At 41.8% G+C, this 25108-nt stretch overlaps 2 protein-coding genes and 1 pseudogene across 4 annotated transcripts in view; 1 reads left to right on the top strand and 2 right to left on the bottom strand.

Annotated features, from left to right (window-relative positions):
• Nucleotides 1-4917, bottom strand: part of TRANK1 (tetratricopeptide repeat and ankyrin repeat containing 1) — a 92822-nt gene extending 87905 nt beyond the window's left edge. For both annotated transcript variants that reach the window (XM_039843372.1, XM_039843373.1), the window contains exon 1: nt 4794-4917. In XM_039843372.1, the coding sequence (XP_039699306.1) occupies nt 4794-4816 (23 nt within the window). In that variant the 5' untranslated portion in view covers nt 4817-4917. The remainder of the gene's footprint in view (nt 1-4793) is intronic.
• Nucleotides 4918-9586: 4669 nt separating this feature from the next.
• EPM2AIP1 (EPM2A interacting protein 1) overlaps nt 9587-25108 on the bottom strand; it is a 28391-nt gene continuing 12869 nt past the window's right edge. For both annotated transcript variants that reach the window (XM_039843369.1, XM_039843371.1), the window contains one exon: nt 9587-12578. The gene's annotated coding sequence lies outside the window, so the exon portion shown is untranslated. The remainder of the gene's footprint in view (nt 12579-25108) is intronic.
• On the top strand, nt 17058-17177 carry LOC120586836 (uncharacterized; annotated as a pseudogene).

Below are 25108 nucleotides of genomic sequence, written 5' to 3'. Positions count from 1 at the left end.
TTTCCATGGCTCCTAACCCCATTTAGAATAAAGCCCCAAAAGCTCAGATTCCCATTCTAAGTCCTACACACACACTTCAACTTACCTTTCCAACATTCTCTAACATTATATGCCCACAATGTTGTAGCCACGGGACCCCAAATTCATCTGGCTCCACCCCCTCACATGCCTCTGCACAGCAATGTAACAGGGGCTAGTGCCAGGAGGAGGACAGGAGGATATAAATGTGTCCCTCTGATAGTAGAGAAAGTCCAGAAGCCTGGGATCAAGTCTCACTTTAGCTCTCCCAGGCGTGGAGTCAGGTAGCCAATTCACTTAACCCTAGGCCTCGGTTTCCTTAATGAAAGACAGGGCAGTATCGCCTACATGACTGGACTCCCCATTTCCTCAGCCAGTCAACAAATATTAAATGAGTGCCAACTGAATGCCAGGCACTCTCATGCATGTTTGGGGTATGTGAATGAGCTAGACTGAACAAAATACGGCGGCCCTCATGAAGCTGACATTCTGGTGCAGGGAGACCTATAAAATAGGGGTTGCTCATATTTCTGTGAGAATTAAATAAGATAATATGTGAAACATACTTACCACAGAGCCTGGCACAGGATCAACTATTATTATTACCAGGGAACTCTCTTAGAGTGCTTGTCTGCATCTCCACTGATCCTTTCGCATACCTCTCCCTGGCATTAACTCTGTTCTACTATTGTTGGCAGTGTCCATGTTTTACACGTTTACATCCTCCAGAGGCCAATACAGGGCCCTCAGATAAGTGGGGAGTAGAACTGCCTTGAAAAACAAAAAGCAAAAAGAGGTAAGAAGAGGTAAGACATTGAGGGGAGAGGAAAGGGCATATTAGAGAAAAAGGCTTAGAAGGACAGTGTGTGGTCACCCTCAGTACCTTGCCAATGAGTTCAGACTTCAGTGAGCCCTGGAAGTCACCACTTTTTGAGTCTCCAGGTAGAGTCAACCCTGACAGGCATAGGGTGAGCTGGCCCCAGAGTGACCAAAGGAGATTGCCCCGGAGGCCATGAAGCTCATCCCAGTTCAAGGCTATGATCCAAGTATTCTTGTCACAGTGAATCAAATCGCCCGGTAGAGCACTGTGAGTCTCTATATCCTCTGTGTTGTGCAGTTTCTTCCAAAATGGCCTGGTTTCCACTGACGGGAAGCAGACTATGCCACCCCAAATTATGTCACTTCAGCATTATGATTATTTTGAATTAAAGGTATTTGAGTAAAAGCTGATGCAAAAAGGATGCTCTGACCCTTCTTCACCTCCCTGAAAGGAGATAAATCTCTCATGTGAAAGGTACCCTCTCAGTACCAGGACAGTAGAAGGCATCTCTATCACCAGAGACAAGGAATTTAGGGCCGAGAAGGCTGTATAAATGAACCTTGTTACTTCTTCACCAATTGTCTACCTCAAATTCAAAACCCTTTGTCTTGACAATTTTCACCAATTTGTTATTTCTTTGTCTAAAAGATATAAAAGCTTCTTGCTTTGGACACTTCTTTGACTTTCATATTTTTATGGGGCTCCCATAAGCATGAAATTAAATGTGTTTTTCTCCTCTTAATCTGTCTTATGACTACTGGAATGGCCAAAGAACCTAGTAGGGGAAAAGAAGTAATTTTTCCACCCCTAAACCTCCAAAATGTCATCATCGTTTTCTAGGGATAGGATTCCAGCCTCCTTTCCAAGTAATGCCCCCATGGACAGGAGGACCCAGTACTTAAAAAAATAAAAACATTTCAATCTAAATGTCACTGGAATTTCAAACAGGCATAGTTAAAACCAGACTTGGCTTGGGTCTAACAGACACACAGGAATCCCACAGGCTCACCAGGCTCACTGGAGCTCAGATAAACCTGCCATGATGAGTGTAGGCAGGCACTGATGCTGAGGTTCAATACCCAAGCAAAAGATGGAGTCGATTCGGGTAAACTGGGTCAGGGTATCATATGTAAGGCTCATTTACACTTCCAGATTTTCCACAAAAACAAGGAAACAAGGCAATGCTTACTTAAGAAATTTTAGACCAAGAAAAAATGTCTAGTCAGCAAAATGGACAACCTCACTGACCAAAGGAAGAACACTGCTCTTGGCTTAGGCACTGTGGCATTTCGGGGTTTGAGATGTGTTTATCTAGTTCAATATTTTTTTAAATTTTAAACCTGAATGTTCTTCCTGCCATTGCCACTGTCCCCACCATCAATCTCTGCTGTAACTTAAAAGTGTGATCCTTGCTAAGAAGACTATCCATTTCCGCCAAATTCTTGTAAAGATTTCTTATAGCAAAGAATTTTTGGCCTTAAGAACCTCTATGGAAACTTGCTTCAAAGCCATGAGCCAGTGGTGTCACCGACTAGAAAACCAGAGGCAAAGCACTGACCTGTTAGCTCCACTTCTCCATCTGAAAAGGCAGAGGAGAGCTTATTCCTCAAGGTCAATTAAAACAATGCCACATTTTCCACAATGGCCACAGACGCACACACCCAACCTCCACTTCGGTTCCTAAATACATCTTCAGTATTACTTTACCTTCCCCATTCAAACATGGGGCCTGCAGGCTCTACTTTGGCTGCTAAAAGAACCTTCATCCCAAGAAGCAAAGTTAAAATAATAAGAGAGCATATACTATAGCAATGGGTCTTTGGTAGCCGCCACAGGAAAGCAGAACTAATCAGCAAAGAAAAGCTTAAGAATCCCACAAATGCAAAGTCTCTATTTGATCCCTGAGAGCCAGGAGCTTGAAAGTCAAGAGAATGGGTATTTAATCCCAGATCTACTACTAAAGACAAACAAGTGATGGGATTCCGTTTCTTCATCTATAAAATGTTCATGGCCCCTACTCCTGACACTGCAGGTGTGAAATTCTGAGAGGAGACCTAAAGACTCTTCTTTCAAATTTATGAATCCAATTTGTGGCAGTCTTGTAGCACTCTCCTTCCTTCTTATTCTTCTTCAAAAAAAACATAATAGCAAGGAGCCATTATTCCCCTACCTCTCCAGTACTCACACAAGGCCCCACTGGGCTCATGGCAGGCAGCCAATTGGGTGTGGGCAGACAGAATCAGAGTAACCAGAAGCATCCTTGTAATCTGCCTTTGCAGACACTACTGGTGTGACCATACAACCATATCCTATGGTACCCTCATTACTCAGGTATGTATTTCCTTATTCAAGTATAAATATCAGCTTCCTTCATCCAACACCAACTCCTCCCTTCCAAAGTTACCTCCCAGGGAAATACTGATGTTCTCCTAAGCCTCTCCGGGGGTGCCCCAAAGAGAATCTGCAGTTGCCACCTAAACTGGTTAGCCAATCATGAAATCAAGTTAACAGATGATGATTAGCTCTTAAAAAAAAAAAAAAGAACAGAAAATAGGATAGAAAATATCATTGTGCCCCGCCCTGTGGAGACTATAAATATACTGTAAAGCTCTTGTTGCAGTTTGATACTTATATATGCATGTCGGTGGGTATGGTCTCTTGTGGGTTTTTGATCAAAAGAAGACTGAGAAACCCATATGCCTGAGGAAGTGGGATCTGACTCTCGGGATGAATGCCACACACACCCCGCCTTCATCCCCCGTGGAGGACACAAGGGCCAGCAAAGGGTACTGAGAACTCAAGCATGCATTCTGCAATTCTACAAAACAGAGCTGACTGGAAAAGTTGAAACAAACTTCTGACTGTCCTGCAAGGTAGTACTTCCTATAAGGTACAAAACAGAGTGTTCAACAGAAGACCAAACCATCCATGTAACTGCCTTGCCTCAGGAAGGGAGGCTCAGCACAAGAGGCAACGGGGGAGAACCTGGGTGCTGGGAGCGAAAGACCCTTTGCTCCCTGATCTTCTGGCTAAGGACTGATTGGGCCTACGGCAAACGGGCTGGGGACTAGAGACCTCCGAACCCCCTTTTTCTGTTTAATTTTTTTTCTTTTTTCCACATCGCACACCTCCCTAAAAATTTTCTCTAGGAAGCACCAAAGCTTGCAGCCTCCCAGAAACGACCTCCAGCTGGGAAAGGAGTTGATTCGAATCGCACGCGGAAAAAATAAGTGCTATTTCAGGGAGGTTGCAAACATGCTCAGGGTTCCCCGTGGGCGCGCCTCCCAGGCTCCGGGCTCTGAGCCCACGTTTGATCGGAAGCAGAGGACTGAGCTTCTGGGGATTCCACTTCCTGGCCTTGGGCCCCTACTGCTCCCCCGCCCCTAGACTCGTTTGGCCGAGGACCGTGGACCGTGAAGCCCCTTTCGGGCAAGCCTCGCTCACGATCCGAGGGGCTGAGGAAGAGGCCTGCCCGGGGCTAGATTCCCGAACCTCCCGCTGCCGAGAAACCGCCAGACTCCCCAAGTTCCCCGCAAATCCCGCCTCGCGCCCGGGCGCCTGCCAGCCCCAGAGCGTGCCCGGGGGCGCGTCCGCCGCTCATCTCATCAGAACGTGCTGGCCGCCCCGGGGTCGCCCCGAGGAGGTGGGAGGTCCGCCCGGGAGCCGCAGGTTCGGTGCCCGGGTGGGGAAGAGGCAGGCCGCGCGCCGCCGCAACCCTGTCGCTGCGCGAGCCCCCGTCCCCCCAGCCCGGGAAAGGCCGGAGCCGCCCTGTGCCCGACCCCGCGCGACAGGCTCGGGTCTGCACCTGGGTGAGCGCGGGGCCCGCAGGGATGGCCCGCTCGGCCGCCGCCGCGGGGGTCGCCAGCCCCCGCGCGCGGCCACGCCCCGCTGGGAAGAGATGCGGGGGCCCGGAAGGCCGGAGGCGCCCCCCGCGCTTCCCGCGCCGCTTACGCACCTAGTTGCCCGCGGGTCCCACATGGCCGGGCCGGAGGGCCCGCGCCGGGCCCGCCGCCGCCGCCGCCGCCGCCGCCGCCGCCTCAGGAGCCGCTCCCCGGGGACAGGACGCGGCGGGCGGTGCGGAAGCCCGAAAGGCGAGGCCCTGGGCAGGGGCGGCGCGGTGCAGCGGCCACGCGGGACCCCCCCGCTCCCGGCGGCGCCGCCCGGGCAGTGATGAGCAGGGCGGGGGCGCGGGGGGGCGCGGGGGGGCGGGGACCCCGGCGCGCGGCTCTGTGCCGCCGCAGACCTATTCCAAGTTTCCACGTAGCTGCGAGAGACCGAAGGTTGTCACGTGCACGTCGCCGCTGGGGGGGCGGGGGTGTTTGTCACTGTGTTCAGAAGAGGCGTTTCGACGTCTTCCCTTAAGCGTGTGAGTGCTCCAATGGGGTGCCTCTCGGACGCCTTTGAAAAACAGGTGCTTCGAGCCCGTTACTGATTTGGGATCAGGTATAGCAGCGCGCGCGCACACACACACAATACCCTCACCACCACCACCACCACCACCACCACCACCACCACTACTAATTCGCACCTCTGCATCACCTCACTCCCCTCCCCCTCCCCCCCCTCCCTGCCGACTCATTCCCGTCATTAGTGAATTCTGCTTTCGTCGGCGGGGTCGCCGCGATTGCGGTGGAAATTTGAGAACTTGGTCAGCTCAAGGCCTTGACTCGCCTCTTCGCCTTCCCAAGTCCTTCTCATACACAGAAACCTGGGCGACAGCCCGCGGGTCACCGAACACCGGCCCATTCGCTCCCACTTCCTGTTTGTCTCAGTCATTGGTGGGATACAGGCTACTTACAGTGAGCTTGATCTTCCATTCTTAGGTCGCTGGGGATTCAAGTGTGATGAGGCCAGCGAGGCCCCCACTTTCTTGACGCTCACGGCCGTGTTCACGGCGCCTAAGGTCGAGTAAACTTCTCACCACAGGCAGGAACCAGCAAGGAACCTCCTTGAAGGGCAGTGTGATAACTGAGTTGGGGGGCAGTCAGACCTACCTCAGGGTGCCATTTCTCTGTCGGTCGTCGGTGCTACGAGATGCACACCGTCTCACCTGCCACTTCTGTTTGGTCCTCAAGTTCTCTGGAGCAAAGCCCGCCTCCCTCTCTGGGGGAAAGGCAATGGGCGTCACTGCCTCCTGGTGGTTCTCGCTTCCTTCTGGGGCACCACCGCGCCTGGCAGGCCCTGTGGCCAGGAGGAGGACACCACAGAGCTTTAGCGAGAGGAACAGTTTCCAACGAAGCAGAGATTTGATGACAGTGAACACACTCAATTCACATAACCTGTATACTGCTCTGCACTGCTTACTCTGAGTCAAGAACTAGAGTATCAGTCTAGCTAGTGGTTTCCTTGTTTCTGGCGTCTCACCGCCTCCCCTTTCTTCCGTGCATTAATTTTCACCAATATCGCCGTGCAGGACTTTCAGTTTGAAAGCTTTCAATGGCATCCTATTGCCTACTGGAGACCAGATTAGGTAGCTGAGCATTTGAGACTCTTGACAATTTTACCCTGTCCTTCCAGTCTTAGCCTTTTCTCACAAACACTAGACTCCAGTAGTTCCCAAACTTGCCTGCTCATTGGAATCACCTGAGGGTCTTTTAAAAATACTGACGTCTGGTTCCTATTCTCAAATGGTCTGGTTTAATTGCTATCCGGTATAACATGGACATCAGGATTTTTTAAAGCTCCTCATGCGATTACAAAATAAACAAAAATTTTGGGCAACTGCTCATCTCCAAATAGTTGGAGCTACTTGCTATATCCCACACATCATTGGTCCTTGTACTTTTAGGAGACTTTATATACCCTTTCTCCAATGTTTTTCCCAATATCGCCCACTGCTATATCTAGGAAAGGCCCATGCCACCACTTCTCCTAGCATGCCTCTTCTTTTTGGCCAACTGCAAAAGGCCAAGTCAAGTTCATACGTAAGCATATCAGAATATTTTTGTCATACTTCTTCCTTTGTACCTTTCATCATAGTCCTCCAAACAGTCGCATCAACTCAAAACAGTTCTCAAAATAGTCGTCTTTGTTTTTAAAACTATTTATTCTCTTTCTGTTATTTTAATATTTTTATCAAAATTATACTTTCTCACAGTTAAAGAAGCAGTCCCCCCTCCAACCGGACTTCTTCTCCAGAGGTAATTTCCATCTCTGTTAGCTGATCTATTGATGGTTATGATCGTGTCTCTAAATAACACTGCTACTTTTAGGGGATTTTTTCCTCCCAGTTTTATCCATCAGGTAAATTTTTTTTTAGGTCGTTCTTGCCTGAAAACCTTAACCCTCCATATAGTTTGGCTGGGTATAAAATTCTAGGTTGGAAATAATTTTCCTTCAGGATTTGGAAGCTATTACTCCAGTGACCACCAGCTTTCAGCATTGCTGTTGAGAACTCTGAAAACATCCAATTACCAATTTTATGTGACCTCTCTCTCTCTTTTTTAATTTCTGGAAGCCTGAAAATTATTCTATTTTTTTTTCCAGTGTTTCAAAATTACACAATGATGTGCTTTGATGTGGGCCCATTCATCCATTCCACTGTGTATTGGATGAGTTCTTTCAGTATTGAAACTTAAGCTCTTTCGTTCTAGGAAATAATCTTGAATAATTTTGTTGATTATTTCTTCTCCATTTTCCCTATTCTGTCTTTTTGGAAATCTTATTATTCAAATATTGAACTTCCAGGACTGCTCCCTATGATATTTCAAATAACTTCTCTCCTGTTTTCCATCTTTTTTGTCTTTTTTAACTCTAGTTTCTAGGAGGTTTCTTCAACTTTATCTTCTGTTATTTCTTAAATCATTTTTTAATTTCTTATATCATACTCTGATTTTTCCAAGTGCTCTTTCTTATTGTTTGCACTCTTAGTTGGAGTACCCCATTCTCTTTTTCTTGGTTACAAACCTTTTATCTCCTTTATTTTGTTTTCACTACATAACTTTTATTCTTCAGGCTCTTTTTCTGTTTATAGTTTTTGTTTTGTTCTCCTTGTTATGGATTTTTCTCAAGATTATGGTCAGGGGCATAGATGTCCATTAGTAAAGAACTCATTGAATAAACCATGGTATACCCACACCACAGAGAACTATGCAGTTGTACTAAAGAAGTGAGGAGAATCGCTATATAACACTATGGGGATGAAGGCCATGAAATACTGTTAAGTGAGAAAAAGCTAGGTTAGAACAATGTTTACCATATGCCACCTTTAGAGTATGAAGAAGAGGTGAATATTTTTAAGCATTTGCTTATATATTCTAAAAGAAACAACACAAGGTAAACCCAAACTAGGACAAATGGTTACTTGTAAGGAGGAACAGAGTAGAGGGAAAAGACAGGGCAACTAGACTTCTTTAAATACACCTTGTTTTATAGTTTTGACTTTGGAACCATGTGAACATTTAACACAATTGAAAAGTTAAATCTATTTCTAAAAAACAGTTCCTAAAACTGAAAACGTACTGAAACAAATGAACTTAACCATATGTCAAGTGGGTAGCATAACCATACAAAAGTTATTTTAAGTGACTTTAAAAAACAGTTTTTTGACTAACAGGATATACTCTAAGGGAAAAAGAAGAACCAACAACAACAGAAAAATCTTGGATTTAATAGCCTTATTGTTACTAAGTAATTCAGATATGTTTTGAAAACATTCTTAAAAATGTGTACTTAAAAATATTATTTGGTAGTATTTTTGTTACTCTGTAATGTGTATTGTGGACCCTGAGAAAAAAGATACCTACTAAGAAGGGATCTTGGTGGCTAACTCGGCTCAAATTAAAAACACCAACAAAAACCACAGCCATTTCTATACAGAGGCCTCTCACACAAACCACATTCCAGAGAAAAGCCTGTACAAGAGTCTGCCACCTGCATTGAACTGCCTTCCTGCACTGTGTTCCTGCCATCTGAACCACCTTTTACAGAAGAGTTCCTGGAATCCTTCAACCAATGAAACTGAGACTTTCTGGGTCTAATCAGAGCTGCTCAGCTAGACCCACATCTTCACCAACCAATCAGAGCAGCTCTATTCTCACCAATCAGGACAGTACTTTTGGACCAATCAAACTGTGAGGATTTGGAATCTTCGGTTGCATGAGGATGGACCAATCAGGGACCAGGGGCGGGGACTCTGTCTATATAAGTCAGCTTGCTGTGGCATAAGAAACATATTTTCCCTGTCTTTCAAGGGTGTGTTTACCCCAGTTGGAACTGAAACACTGGAGGCATAGCCACGCCACCTCATCACTGATCTGTAATACTAATGAGCTTTTCACAGCCATGCTGTATCACAACTGAGTTGTGTGGCACCAACGACCATCAGCTGACGGTATAAATTAGAATAAGAAATTATAGCATCATTCAGAACCAAGCTTTTTCAGTGTAAGAGAAAAGAAATATAAAATCAAAGAAGTTAGTAAACATTTTGTAATCTGAAAGCTGAATTGAAAATATCAGGATGAACTGGTCATTTCTTGTGTAGCTCTGCTCATTCCGTCAATCCCTGATATGCTGTGGTGTTGCTGGATTCAATAAAAGTGATAGCCAGGAGGTGATCTATAAACGCCATTTCTCTCTCGAAGGAACCAAAACTCTTTAAAGGAAATCACTATCTCCATGTCAGAGACAGAAATGTACCAAGTTGAGCCTGGAGTATTTTGTTGTCCTAGAAAGTCGAGAAGGTACCACTTAAAGGGGCTTCCATTGTTCAAGTAAGCACTGAAAAAAATCACTTTTCTAATTTTGTCATTCTTTTTGCAGTTTATTAGCTCGAATTCTTCAGTAAAGAACTTTCCATCTATAATTATTTGGTTGGCCTGGAAAACAGTTCATATAGAAAAAGCAAAGTAAATTCTTTCCCTCTTTGTTTACCATTTTTCAGACTTGGTACCGAAGTATCCAATAAAATTTTTTAATGAACTCATAAATTTTAAAAAATTACATCATGTACTTTACAATCTTCTTTCTTCTTACTTTCTCATATTTGAAGAGTAGGAGCCCATCTATCAGTGATCATTTGTAGTAAAACCACTCGGAGAAAGGTTGGATCTGGCTATTTCTTTTTGATCCCACTTATTTGTTCTAACATCACTGAACTGGGACAGCCAGACATTTCATGCCTCTTTTTTCATTACATGCAAAAAGAAGCACAGAGCAACTCAAATTCTTACCACCAGAAATTTGAATCTGAATCTAAGCAAGCCTGTAATCTAGCAGTTCTTAACCAATGATCTATGGATATTATTTAGGAACTCTGTGAACTTGAATAAGAACATAATTATCATTTTTATTTTCACTAACCTTTAACTGAAACTTAGTGTTGTCTTCGAGTATGAATGTAGGCAAATGCAAACAAATAAACAAAAAACTACAAAAAAAAGCAGTTCCTGAAGTTTTGTTGACAATGACATTGTGGATTCTTTCATATCCCATTACAATTGTGGATACCTCAAAATATTGTTTTTGCTTAAACCTATTTCACAGTTATGAGAATTATTAGAACTTGCTAGTAGGTCTTAACTATGTAATGTTAATAAAGAAGATACATTATTTTATCACAAATTTTAAAAAATATTTTGAGAATTATGGTCCAATACAGTTTTCTTTGTAACTATATGCATTTTATTTAAAAATATTTAAAAATATTACCCTGAGAAGGAGTTGCTAAAAGGGTCCATGACACATAAAAAGGTTAGGAATCCTGCTCTGTATCTTTCAGTTCATAGAATGCACATAACTTAGAGAAATACTATATGTTAAACAGACACACCAAGGATGCAATCCAACGAGTTCATAATATGAAAAATTCTACAAAACAAATGACTTGATGCTGTCAACAACAACAACAAAAAAAAATGGCAATGAAAAATGAGGAGAAGAGGAAGGGGTAACTATAATAGAGTATGAGATTTAAGGGACATATCGACTAAATACAATGTGTTAACCTTGTTTGAGTCCTGATTATAACCAACAGTAAAAATGTTTTTGAGACAATCTGGGAAATCTGAATACAGACTGAGTATTATAATGATATGAAGGAATTGTTAATTTGGTAGGGTATGATAATGGTATTGTGGTTATGTCTTTTTAAAATTCTTTTCCTATTAAAGATATTCCCTCTCTCTCTCTGTCTCTCTCTTTCCTCTCTCCAGTGAAATGATATAGTGTCTGGTATTTGCTTCAAATATTCAAGCAAAACAAACCCCCAAAAAGTGGATATATAGATTTAAAAGATTAGCAAAATATTGATAATTATTGAAGCTGGATAATAGGTCTTATGGAGGTTTGTTATATCTGTCTCTCCACTTTTGTGAGGTTGGAAATTTTTTGATGCAGAAGAGTTGCAGGTGGGGTTGGGAGTGGAATAAAAGCTAATTGTAAATTCAGAACATGTAGTGAGATTATTAGCTGCAAGTGGTCAGTGAGCCACTAAAATGAAGAATCTCTGACATCAGGGCCTTTGGATCTTCCCTCTGGGCCAAGTCAGATTAGTCAGTCTCCTTTTTGGAGGGTAAAGGTCTAGCTGTCTACATTACGGGCACCAAGGGGATGTAGAGAAGTTACAGGTCTCAGCATCCAGTATATACATGTTGACTGCTTACAGTATAATACCTTTATTCTCAGCTCTTCCTGATGTCTCCCAGTCCTGAGATCCACCTTTTTACCTCCTCCAGGGAACAAAGCCCCCTTTGCCAGGTGAGGAAGGGGCAGCAGGCAGCTATACTGAGTTAGGGTGGGATCTAAGGATCCTTCACTTCTTAAACAGACTTTAACCAAAATTCTTTATTTGGGGGCCCTTTCTTTACTCCTACTTCCAGAAATATCTTGTGCCAATCATTCAAGACACTTTTCTCTTATGTCCGCCAAGTCGTTTCCCACTCTCTAATAGCTTTCCAGCGTCCAAGTTTCTGTTGCTATTGTATTCTCTCCTTCCTCTCCATATGCCTTTATAAAATCCCTTTACTATAGTTTTAGTGGGATTTCAGGAGAAAATAAAACCAAATACTTGTATTCTATTCACTGTTGTCCTCTGATATATTTTTTAAATGGTTAAAAGTTCTTCCTTTTGGAGAATGTACTCAATAACGCAACTTCTCCCATTCCACACCTCTGCTATGCTTTTGCTCTGTGGCACCATGTATCTTTCCCTTATGGCCCTAGATTGCAGAGCCAGATCAAAGGGTAATTCATTTGGGCAACTGCCCAGATGTTATTCACCTCTAAGGAGCCCCAAAACATTGCTAGAAAGCTAATAAGATGGAGAAGTTTGTATCCCTGGGGAGAGTTTTATGTAAAGTGTATTTGGAAACACCATTTGGCTTTGAGGGGTGGGGAAGGAAGGGTAAAGAGCACCCTAAAGGACAAGTTCATTAACAATAGATGGTCACTCAGCTGCTTTCCAAAGAGGGAGGATTCTGTTAATTGTAGGGCTTTGCTTGTGCCGAGCTGGGTATGTGAAGAGTCAGGTCACAGATGAAATTCTCTGGACCACAGAGGAGAGGCTGACCTTCCAGCAGAGTCTTCCTCCTCTGTCTTAACCCATGCACTGTTTAGCGTGTCCTCTGTGGGCAGGTTGAATGTTGATTTAAAGAATATATTAACCTCGACATCAGTAATATGGTGGAACAGGAGTTTTCTACCATCTTCCTCTCAAAGAATACCAATTTTGACAATCATCTGAGGATGACAGTGCCTTTGTGGAAGTCCAGGAGTCCAGTGGAGAAGTTCCAGCACACCACTGGAGAAAAAATATTCAAGACTGAATGAAATGGAAACTGCAATAGAAACTATCAAAAACAGGTTGATCAAGCAGAATAATTGGTGATCTCTTAGAGAAGTCATTTGAAATTATTCAGTCAGAGGAGAACAAAGAAAAAAGAATGAAAGTAAAGAAAATTTATATGAATTATAGAAAAACAATTTACACATTATTGTGTAAGGAGAAGAGAGAGAGAAGGGGAAAGAAAGCTTATTTAATGAAAAAAATGGCTGAAAACTTCCCAAATCTAGGGAGAGATTGGAATTCCAAATTCATGAAGCTTGTAGGTACCCCAAAAGTTTCAGCCTAAAGAGATCTTCTCTAAGACACATTACAATAAAACTGTCTGAAATCAGAAAAAGAATTTTTAAAGCAGGAAGAGAAAAAAGAAATTCCTCACATACAAGGGAACCCTTATCAGTCTATCAGCACACTTCTCAACAGAAACTTTGCAGGTCAGGAAAGAATGGGATGATGTATTCAAAGTTCTGAAAGAAAAAAAAAACTGCCAAAGAAAACTACTTGGCCCAAAAAGCTGTTCTTCAGCAACGAAGGAGAGGTACTTTCCCAGGCAAACAAAAGCTGGAGTTCATCACCACTAGGCCTTCCTCACAAGAAATACTAAAGTAACATAAAAATATAAAATAAAGGTAAGTATATAATCAAATTCAGAATACTCTAATACTATAATAGGGCAGTGTGTTAATCACTTCTAGTATAGATGTTAAAGAGCAACAGTATTTCAAACAACTACAGCTGCAATAATGGATATACAATATAAAAATGTAAATTATAACATCAAAACATAAATTGAGGGGGGTGAAAGGGTAAAGTTTTTGTATGCAATTCAAATTAGGTTGTTACCAGCTTAAAGTATACTGTTAAAGCTGTAAGATATTTTGTGTCAGCTTCATGGTTAACCCCAAAGCAAAAATCTACAGTAGATACACACAAGATAAAGAAAATCAAAACATAACACTATGGAAAAATCATCATTTCTCAAAGAAAGACAGCAAGAGATGAAGGAAGGAACAAAGGAACTACAAAACAGCCAGTAATCATTTAATAAGATAGCATTAGTAAATCCTTACCTATCAATAATTACTTTAAATGTAAATGCATTATATTTTCCAACCAGAAGACATAGAGTGGCTGAATGGATTAAAAAACAGGACCTAACTATATGCTGCCTACAAGAGACTCATTTCAGCTTTAAAAACTCACAAAGTGAAGGGATGGAAAGATATTCCACACAAATGGAAACCAAAAGACAGCAGGGATAGCTATACTTATATCAGACAAAATAGGCTTTAAGCAACTCAATGCGGTGGGGGGAATCTTCTTCAGAAATAGGAAAAGAAACTAAGTAGACATTTTCCAAAGAAGACAAGTACAAGAAAAGGTGTTCAACATCACTATCATCGGGGAAATGCAAATCAAAACCACAGTGACATATCACTCCTCACCTGTTAGAATATCTGTCATCAAAAAGACAAAAAAGAAAAAGTGTTGATATGGATGTGAATAAAAGGGGACCCTTGTGTACTGTAGTAGAAACGTAAACTTGTACAGCCACTATAGAAAACAGCACAGAGGTTCCTCAAAAACATAAAATTAGAACTGTATGATCCAGCAATCCCACTTCTGGGTATATATCCAAAAGAAACAATATCAGTATCTTAAAGAGATGTCTGTCTTTGCATGTTCATTGAAGCATTATGCACAATAGCCAAGATAGGGAATGGGGAAACAACCTAACTGTCCACTGACAGATGAATGGACAAAGAAAATGTGATGATAGATAATGAAATGATAGATAGATAGATAGATAGATAGATAGATAGATAGATAGATAGATAGATACATACATACATACATACATACATACATATATACACATACATGCATACATACATACATACATACACACACATACAGACAGACAGACAGACAGGCATATATAATGAAATAGTATTAAGCCAAGAGAAAGAAGGAAATCTTACCATTTGCAACAACATGGATGAACCTAGAGGACATTATGCTAAGTGAAATAAGCCACACAGAAGGAAACAAATACTATATGACCTCACTTACATGTGGAACCAAAAGAAGAAAAAAAAAAAAATCCAAACTCTTAGAAACACAAAGTAGAATGGTGGTTACCAGTGGCTGGAGCTGAGGCCAAGAGAGATGGGGAGATGCTGGTCAAAGAATGTAAGCCTTCAGTCATAAGATGAATAAATTCTGGAGATATAATGTAAAGCGTGGTGACTACAGTTAATAATACTATACTGTACAGTTGAATTTTGCTAAGAGAATAGATCTTAAACATTCTCACTACAAAAAAGAAGGTAATTATGTAAAGTGATGGATGTGTTAATTGTGATAATTGTTTCACAAAGTATACATGTATCAAATCATCATATTGTATGCTTTAAATGTGTACAATTTTATTTTTCAATAGTACCTCAATAAAGCTGGAAGGAAAAAAAGAATATTATTTTGAAAGAGCAAGAAAACCACCTGGTGAGAGTGTCCATGGGTCTGTGTCTTCTAAGTCTGTGGCTTGTCCCTTACTATGTTTTAAGAGCCAGAGCCTTGCTCCATATATCTTTTTTGCTTCTTGGTTGACAAGAATGACAAGCTCTTCTCCCTTGAAACTGTCCAAGAACCCATTTCAATGACCTTGGAAAACCGAAAATTAACAGACCCCATCGGGGACTTAAGCAGGCCAGAATCACCACTGTCAAAACACATCAATGAAAACAAATGACTGTGGAGTCACTAGTGGCCACAATGGCCACTATACCAAGTAAAGATGCAGACCTAACCCTATGTACCCAGATTGCTAACCAAGTAAGAGAGACAAATAGAGTACATAAATAAGTATCAGTTGATTTTTTTTTTAAGGGAAGAGCTTACATAATACCAACGAAAGGAGGAAGCACAATTCACTTTCACGAAACATTTATGTAAGACTATTTTTTAAGTCTTTATGATAATGTAAGTTGTTCTCAAAAGAGTTATCTAAGAAGTATATAAATTATCCAGTTTCACAGAAAGCGAAACTAAAGAAATGAAAGGTTAAGCAGTTTGTCGTACAACCAGTTGGTTAAAGGGCTAAGAAGGCAAACATTGATAAGCTCAGAATGGGCTTGGCTGTGCTTCTTGGACCCTGAGCTTGGTCCACCCTGGATTCCGGTGCTAAAGCATGATGTCATTGGATACCATTGAGGGCATTATCCATTCATGACACATTACATATACCTAGAGGCAGGCAGGTCTACACAACAGGAGAAACCATTCTGAAGCAAATTCTGTTTTCATTTCAACTTTAGTAGAGCTAATTCTTACCCTGTGTAGCACTCTGAAAATACCAATTATGTGTGCTATATATGACACTAATCTATTCTGATAACATAGGAGGAGGAGTAGTGTGTACTACATAGTCCTACATGAAGACATACAGTTATACACACCCTCACACGGATACCTATGTCAACACCAAGAATGGCACATTCTCAGACATGTATACACAAAGAGTAAACCAATGCTCATTCAACCTCATGCAGCTACAAAACACACACAAACACAAGTATCTTTTTTGGTTTCCCCACTCTGATTGAACACATCTATTCACATCTGAGCCCGCCAATGCTCCATCCAATCCCCTTTCACAATAGGAGCTGACCCTCTAAGCCTCTGAGTCAGCCTTGGCAGAGGCAGATATACTATAATCAGTAGCCTTTATACTCACACTCCTGATTCCTGACTACACTCACCTGAACAGCCTAATCCCATGCCCTTAGAATGGTGGTTCTCAACCAGGGGTAATTTTCCTTCAGGAGATATTTGGCAAAGACGTTTTGATTATCACAACTTGGTGGGAAGGGGAAGAGGGTGCTGCTGGCATCTACTAGGTAGAGGATGCAGCTAAACACTCTACAATGCTCAGGTCAGTTCCCCACAGCAAAGAGTCACCTGGCCCAAAGTGTCAATAGTTCCAAAGTTGGGAACCTTTGCCTTTGAAGAAGGAGTGAGCAATTGTCCTCCCCTTAGCAATTTGCTAATAAATCACCTAGGGCTGCTTCCTGCCTGCTAACTGGCCGTGGTTTGTACCACAGGACCTGGTTACAGCTCCTTGGACCAGGTTCCTATCCCAAGGGCAGCCAAGGTAAACTAGCCAGTTCCTACTAAGGCAAACCAGTGAGAAGGCTATGCTAACAGGAACCACAGTGATTTTCTGGACTTGACCATGTCCAGCAATTTGACTAGAGGTTAGAGTGGAGAGCCAGGGCAACTGGTAGTAGAAGCAAAACATGAAAAATATTGATAAAGAGCAGCCATACAGGCCACGAGGGCCAGAGTCAGCCAATGGCATCCGATAGAGAAAAAGATGCACAGAGTGAAGGCAGCTGGTTTGGAAAGCAGCAGGAGTGATCAAAGCAGATGCAGGGAGTCTACGGCCATGCCACTCAGAACAAGCCCGATCCCTTCTGATCTCAGAAGCTAAGCAGAGTCGGGCCTTGTTAGTACTTGGATGGTGAGACCACCTAGGAAGACCAGGTGCTGTAGGCATAAAAAAATAAAAAATAAGGGATTGTAAGCTGACAAGGTCCTTGCAGTCTGTGAGGTCAAACAAAGGGTTGCCTAGCCTAAAAAAAAAAAAGCAGATGCAGGGAGACTGGGGCACCATGACATTTGATGATCAGTAAATGCTTGTTAGCAAGAGTCAGTGAGAACCAAGCTATTCTGAGGAAACATCCACCTTGTTCTAAAGTAGGAGCTGTAGGAGGCCCGGCTGAAAGATGGTTTCTGTGAACCTATGAGTCTCACCTCCTTTGTTACTACCTGATCTCATGGTAGACCCTGCTGTAGGTTGAACTGTGACCCCAACAACAACAAAAAATATATGTGAAGTGCCCATCCCCTGTACCTCAGCATGTGAACTCATTTGGAGATAGGGTTGTTGAAGATGTAATTGTTTAGAATGAAGTCATATTGAAGTAGGGTGGACCCCTAATCTAATGTGACGTGTCCTTACGAGAAGATGGCCATATGAAGACACAGAGACATGGAAAGAATGTCATGTAAAGATGCAGGCCTAGATTAGAATGATGCATTTCAAGGCAAGGAATGCCAAGGATTGCCGGCTGTCACCAGAAGCTAGGAGAGAGAAGTACAGATTCTCCCTTGGAGCCCTCGGAAGGAACCAATCCTGCTGACATTTTGATTTTGTCGGACATCTAGGCTCCAGAACTATGAGAGAATAGTTTTGTTGTTTTAAACCACTCAGCTTGTGGTACTTTGTTACAGCAGTCCTAGCAAATGAATATAGACGTCATTATCTAAGGTAACCTAAGGGCATCTCTGTGCTTAACACTTCAGCCCTGGTCCTGAGCTTTAGAAGGTCCAGGACTCTGGCTCTCCTCTGCCCACACCTCTCCCTAGGGGAAGAGGAGTCCACTGGCCTATAGGGATGTGCCCATCCAGAGCTCACATTTTCCTTCTACACTGTGATCTGGGCCATAATTCCCTGCCCAGATGGCTCTTAGACTGCTTTCAGGGTCTGGCCAAGCCTAGTTCTTGAGTCTGTCCTCCTAAGAGTGGACCAAGCTTCTGGTGTGCACACCTCTAGACCAAGGGATAGCTAAGGGGCAGCTGTTTGCCAGGAGCATGAGAGGCTGTGACAGAATGAACTTGTTGGGATCTCCATTTGTTCTATTGAACTTATCTATACACAAGTTCACCTCGTGCTATGCGACAGAGATGGGACTATGAAGAGGGCAGGCTGTGGGCTGCAGATCTCCATTTATACTATTGTGCCAGCCTCCATGATGGTCAGGGGTGGACCTATCACTCATACCCTCACAGATCAGGATTAATGTCCAAGGGATGGGTCTGGGGCATGTTCATTCATCACTCTCTTTGTTCCTCAGGTAGGTTCCAACCACAGGAGTGGACTGCTGCCTCATTTCTCCTCCTTAGCTCTGACCCATCTGTCTGCCAAGGGTGGGACCTCTGAGTGACCCTCTACATAACCAACCTAGGTGACTGTGTTAGCTCCTGCTTCTTCTCCCTCCCTCTTCTTCCTCACCAACTCCGTAAAGGGGATCTGCACCAGGCTTCTTAAGAATCCTAGCCCACACCTGTAGCTGGGGTGGGAGGTCAAAGCAGAGATCACAAATTCGGGTACCTACAGGGGCCAGGGGAATATCACAACTGGGTATATCTGGCCAGGTGTAAGTACCAGGGTGAGGTAAGGTCTGCAGCAAACTGGGACAGCCAGGCTCCTTCTAAAGTGGCTCCCGCTGATTGTTGCCATAAAGAAAGCAGGCTTAATGTCAAAAATGTGTTTTTTTACAGAAACCAGAAATCTTAATTTTATTATGTGAAGTTCCTACTTAACTAATTCAAAATGTTAACACAATGCCCACCAAAAGCAACCCAGCCAGACAGTCCAGATAGGTCAGCCAGGTTTATTGCCACTAATCAAACTAAACATCTATACCAGATCAGGTTGGCCAGCTGAGGCAAGCGGAAGCTACCCCACACGTGGTTTGCCCTGACCTCACTGAACTTCCCAGTTTGAGAAACTAATGGTGTTTTCTCCTATGTTGTTATTTTTGCAGCCTGATATAGCTTTCCACCCTCCCGCATCTGGTAAACGCCAAAACTCCTCATATGACTCATCTCTATTATCACCTCCCGTGAGTAAGCCTGGACTGACCATTTTCACCTTTCCTGCTCACTGCCCCTTATTCATGTTTTGGTTACAGCCTATATGACATTATTTCAGAACTGTTTACTTGTCTTCTACCACTAGACAGCGAGCACCTCGAAGTCTCGGATCTTATCTTGTTTATTCTGTTTCCAGCTCTCTGGCACTTAGCTGACACGATGCTTGTGGAATGAATAAACAATACGTATCAGTAATAAAACCAATGTCGTGAAGCTACTGGATCGAATTCCAAAATGGTATTTATGACAAGTTTATTGACAATGTTTATTATATAAGAGATTAGGAATGGGGCAAAATTACATTCATCAGGATGACCGAGAAATTTGCATTTGAACTGTGAAACTGATTCTCATGGAGAAGAGGGTGGAGCAAAAGAAGAACAATTCAGAAATGAAACTAAAGATTCAGAAGACAGTAAGCCTGTGGTGGGCTCTAATGGCAGGGGTAGTAAGACAACAAACGAAATTAAGCAATTGTAATGGGAAGTTCTTAATGTTTAAAGGGTATCTGTGGGGGAGGGCTGTGTACAGACAACTGAGGCCATGGGATGATAAGAATAAGAAAGTACTTCCAGCACCCTGCTGACAGCCACCTTGAGCAGTGCAGCACTTGTAAAGGGTTTTGTTTTCAATGGTGATAAGATCGTTGTTGATTCTTTTCCCCAGAATCCGTCCTAGAGGGACTTGTTACTCTTGGAGCTGCTGCTTTCATTTCAGTATGCCGCCACCTTGAGGCAGACGTGTGCGATTACACCACTAGGCTACAGGTTCAGATTTTACCTCCCTCCAAGGGGACACCCGACTCAAGCCTAGTACGTTTATAGATCCAACTTACTGGCATTTAAATATCACACACAAATTTTCTTTACATCAGCTGAGGTCAAGCAAAAGGAAGACCAGTCACTCATTTCACAACCCTCCCTGATGCTTAGTCCTTGTCTTGTGTTTTCCTCCTAACTAGTGGGTAAATGCTCTAGCACAGAGGTTTATTCATCTTTGCTTCCTCTACAGAGCCTTACACATTACAAGTGTTTTTTAAAAGTCTCTGCTTAGTGCAGTTATGTGGAGATGATAGCTTAAAGCAAGTTTATTTAAAGCTCCAAAAATAAATTAAAGAAGCCATACACAAAAGGACAAATATTTTATGATTCCACTTATGTGAGGTATCTAGCGTACTCGAATACATAAGGACAAAAAGTAGAATAATGGTTACCAGAGGCTGAGGGGAAAGGGAGAAGAGCTCTTGTTATTTAATGGGCAGAGAATTTCTATTTGGGATGCTGAAAAAGATCTGGACCAAGGTAGTATGGAACCTGAGAAAGAAGATACCTACTAAGAAGGGCTCCTGGTGGCTAACTGGGCTCAACTTTAAAAAACAGAACCTAGCAGCCATTTGTACACAAGGATCTATCACACAAATTGCACTTTAGGACAAAGCCTGCACTAAAGCTGCCTCCCTCCTGCACTGACTATACCGTGTCTGACTATGTGTCTGACTATACCGTGTTCCTGCCATCTGAGCTAGCGCTTATAAAGGAGCTCCAGGAATTATATTTCAACTAATAGGACTGAGGTTGTCCCCATCCAATTGGAGCTACATAGCTATATCCCCATCAGCATCTTCACAGACAAATCAGAGCAGCTCTATTCTGACCAATCAGGACAGTGACTTTTGGACCAAACTACCAGGATTTGGAGTCCTCATTTGCATGAGGATGGACCAATCAGGGATCAAAGGCAGGGACTTCTGTCTATATAAGTCAGCTCCCCTGTAACTTGGGAAGCATACTTCCCATTTCCACTGGAGTTTAAAAACTGAGTTTCCCAAACTGGAGCTGAAACACCAAAGACATCTCAGTGGATCAGAGGAGAGAAGAGCAGAGCAGTCCGGGCAGAGAGGGGCCTCGCCCAGGGCCATATCCCCTAAAGCTGCCTCACAGCCGTGAGGCGTCAAAATTGAGCTATAATATTATCTGTTCCATAGCCATACTGTGTCACAACTGAGCTGTTGGCACTGAATCAAGTTTCTTTATTCATTGCACCCCAAATTGGGGATTCCTGTTGGTGGTGAATTGATGCCAATGACCACCAATTAACAATAGTGGTGATTGTGAATGCACTATATGCCATTGAGTTGTACATTTTAAAATGGCTAAAATGGAAACTTTTGGAAAGTTGCTCTAGCTCGATATTAGATAAAACAAAATTTAGGTCAAAAAAGTATTAGGGAGGGCCACTTCACTATGACAAAATGTTCATCAGGAAGAATGAACAATTCTAAATGTGTGTGTGCCAAATAACTGCCTCCATATACGTAAAGCAGAAGTTGTCAGACCCACGAAGAAACATTCACAATCCTGGTGAGAGATTTTAAAAATGTTATATCAGTAACTGTTAGAACAGTCAAAAATTCTCCTACACATCAGCACCAGAACACATGCATTATTCACAATAGCCCCAAAGTGGAAACAACCCAAATACTCATCAATAGTAGAATAAATAAATACATTGTGTTAGATTTGTCCAGTGGAATACTACACAGCAATAAAAATGAACAAGCTACAGTTACATGCAACATGTATGAATTTCAAAATATAATTTTGAGCAAATGAAGTCAGATGTAAAATAATACATACTGTATTCTATTTATATGAAGCTCAAAATAAGCAACACTAGACTGTTTAGAGATGCATACTTATGTGATAACATTTTCTTAAAGCAAAAAAAGTTATTTTTATAAAAGAATTGGGATATCTCTAAGAAGGAAGGGCAGCACTGTGATCGGAAAAGGGCCTATGAGCTTGGGGGTGGAGAGTAGTGTTGTAGACTTCTAGAGTTTTGACAAATTTTATTTTATGACCTGGATTGTGCTTATATGGGTATTTATGACAACCCAGTAAGATACACATTTGTGTTTACGCACCTCTCCGTGTACGTATTCTATTTCACAATTAAAAATTTTTAACGAATTAGTAGAGTATACCTTCTGTGGAAAAACAATTTTGAACTAGAAATCAATACCTAGCCAAACTAGCTTATCAAGATTGAGAAAAGAATAAAGCTAAATTGATACTTGTAAAGATTCAGAGTGTTTACCTACTATTTACCCTTTCTGAAGGAGATAATTGGAGATGTTGGCCAGGAAATCAAGTGTGAGGAGTACATAGAAAACAAGAAGTATTAGAACTAACCTTGTTAATTTAATGAAAAAAATTCCAAAGTAATATCTTGCAGCAGATTTTGAAAGAAATCTGTCTAAATTAAAATAGGTCAGTGGGCTCCAAAAAGATGTCCTTAAGAATTCTGGAATAGACCCTGAGCTATTTTAGAATAAAAAAGAAACTATCGGTGCTATGATGAAAAGACTTTTACTTTTCCCAATTTGGGGAGAGGGGGTAATAAAAACATTCCAAGAAGATAGGAAAGTTATAACCTAAAGTTGAAGCAAACTAAAATGTGGTATGAATTTGAGCAACTGTGGTAGTTCAAGAAAATAATCCATTTGATGATTTGCTAGGAACATTGTCCGTTGAGGTTTGTGACATCGTAAGTACAGGAGAAAATGTAATAATATATCACAATGATTTATTAATTTTAAACTTCTATCATCCACCTAGAGACCATCTGTGGGAGATAGTAATGATTTCTGAACAGAATGTTATAAATTTTTTCAGCTTTGACAATATAAATATAAAAGTGGAGTCCCCTAACCCCGGTGGATGGGCAGAGGAACTAAAAGGTGGAAGTAGGAGGAGGGGCAGGGGCAGAGCCAAGAGACACTGGTGAAAATTGACAGAGGAAACACAAATAGTTTAAGAATAGAATCTAAATTTGTAAAAGTAAACAACAGAAAACCAATACAACTGTGAAAAAGTGAGACAAAACAGGGAGAAATGAGGTGGTATGAATTCTCTAAGTCCTTATTTACCACAATAGGCAATAGAGACCATGTTTAGCGTTGATAAATTGAGTTAGTGATATATAGAGATATATGAAACCAAAAGAAAAGGTTAAAGTGGTTATTACCAGAGATAGCAATGAAGCAATGAAGGAGGAGAAGAGTGAGGGCACCACAGTTTTTTATTATGTCTTCTGGCATTTTCTGATTTTTTAATGAACCTGAATATGCAGACTAAAAAGGAGCATTTGGTGAGGAGGCATCCTTTTTCTATGTACACTTGCTGTGGACATGTTCATGCCTGTTGCTCAGCACCATTCATTAAGTAGGCCTCTGTTGCCAGGGAAACCAGCTTTTCACTGATACCAAAGATAATGCTGAGGCCTGCTGTTCACTAAGCAACCTTTCTCTTGATTCATGCCACCTTCCAGAACTATCACTTGTCCCAGTGTGATGCTGTCCAGCTATAGAAAGCTCACACCTGCTCTCTCACTTCCCTCTTTGTTGCCTGTGACACAGACGACGGGGGCTATGCCAGCCAGCAGGACCTGCAGTCCTTGTTTTATTACAAGCAAACTTGCTCATGAGAAATGAGATTCAGTTGTTTTTTAAAAACGATAAACATCAAAGCACAGAGAACAGTATAAAAACCACATTACTTTTTCTGTACTTGCTTCACTGATCCCAGGGGGGAGAGAAGAAAAGGAGACGACTTTTTTTTAACACTAATTATGTTGAAGTATAAATTACATATAGTGATACACAGATATTAAGTATACAGTTTTATGAGTTTTGACTATATATACCTGTAGAATCAATACCCCCATCAACATAAATAGAGCACTTTCACCGACCCAGAAAGTTCCTTCTTGGACCTTTTTAGTCATTCATTCTCTCTCTCTCTCATATATTATTATTATTATTATTATTATTATTATTTTTATTTCTGATTTTCCTGAGACTTTTTATTTATTTATTTTTGAGCCACTATAGATTCATCGAGCGATTTTGTTTTGACTTTTGAATAGATGAAAGAGTCTTGTCGGATATTGTCTATCTGAGGGGATTGGGGAGCGATCCGATCGATTGAGTTGATCTTGATGATGATGAGCATTGAAAGTTGAGCCATAATTGAAAGCAGAGCATCATTCTATTTTATTTATAGGAGTTTGCATTCTTGAGCAGATACCTAGGAGTGAAATGGCTGACTCATGTGGTAGGCTTATGTTTAACTTTAGAGGGTAGTTAAACTTGATTCATTTTTTAAATTGTAAAATACACAACGTAAAATTTACCATCTTAACCATTTTTAACTGTGCAGTTCAGTGGTACATTCAGTGGTACAAAGTACATTCACATTGCCGTGCAACCATCACCATTAACCATTTTCAGAACTTTTTTCATGTCGCAAAACTGAAACTCTGTACCCATTAATAACTTCCATTCCTCCCTTCCCCTAGCCCCTAGCAATGTTTCTGCTGTCTATGAATTTGACACTCTAGGTGTCAAGTTTGACACGGTGGAATTGAACAGTATTTGTCTTTTTTTGTGACTGCTTTATTTTACTTAGCATAATATCCTCAAGGTCCATCCATGTTGGAGCATATGTCAGAATTTTCTTTCTTTTTAAAGCTGAATAATATTCCACTGCATGTATATACATTTTGTTTATCCACTCATCCATTGCTTTCACCTTTTGGCTATTGTGAATAATGCTGCTATGAATGTAAGTGTACAAATATCTCCTTGCATCCCTGTTTTCACTTCTTTGGGAGTATACACCCAAAAGTGGAATTGCTGGTTTTTAATTTTTTGAAGAACTGTCATACTGCTTCCTATAATCACTGTAGCATTTACATTCCCACCAAAA

The sequence above is a fragment of the Pteropus medius genome, unplaced genomic scaffold (assembly GCF_902729225.1).
Source record: "Pteropus medius unplaced genomic scaffold, Ma_sr-lr_union100, whole genome shotgun sequence".
In the NCBI taxonomy this organism is placed as follows: Eukaryota; Metazoa; Chordata; class Mammalia; order Chiroptera; family Pteropodidae; genus Pteropus; species Pteropus medius.
The sequence above is the reverse complement of the archived record's forward strand: the minus strand, read 5'-3'. Positions and strand labels throughout refer to the sequence as shown.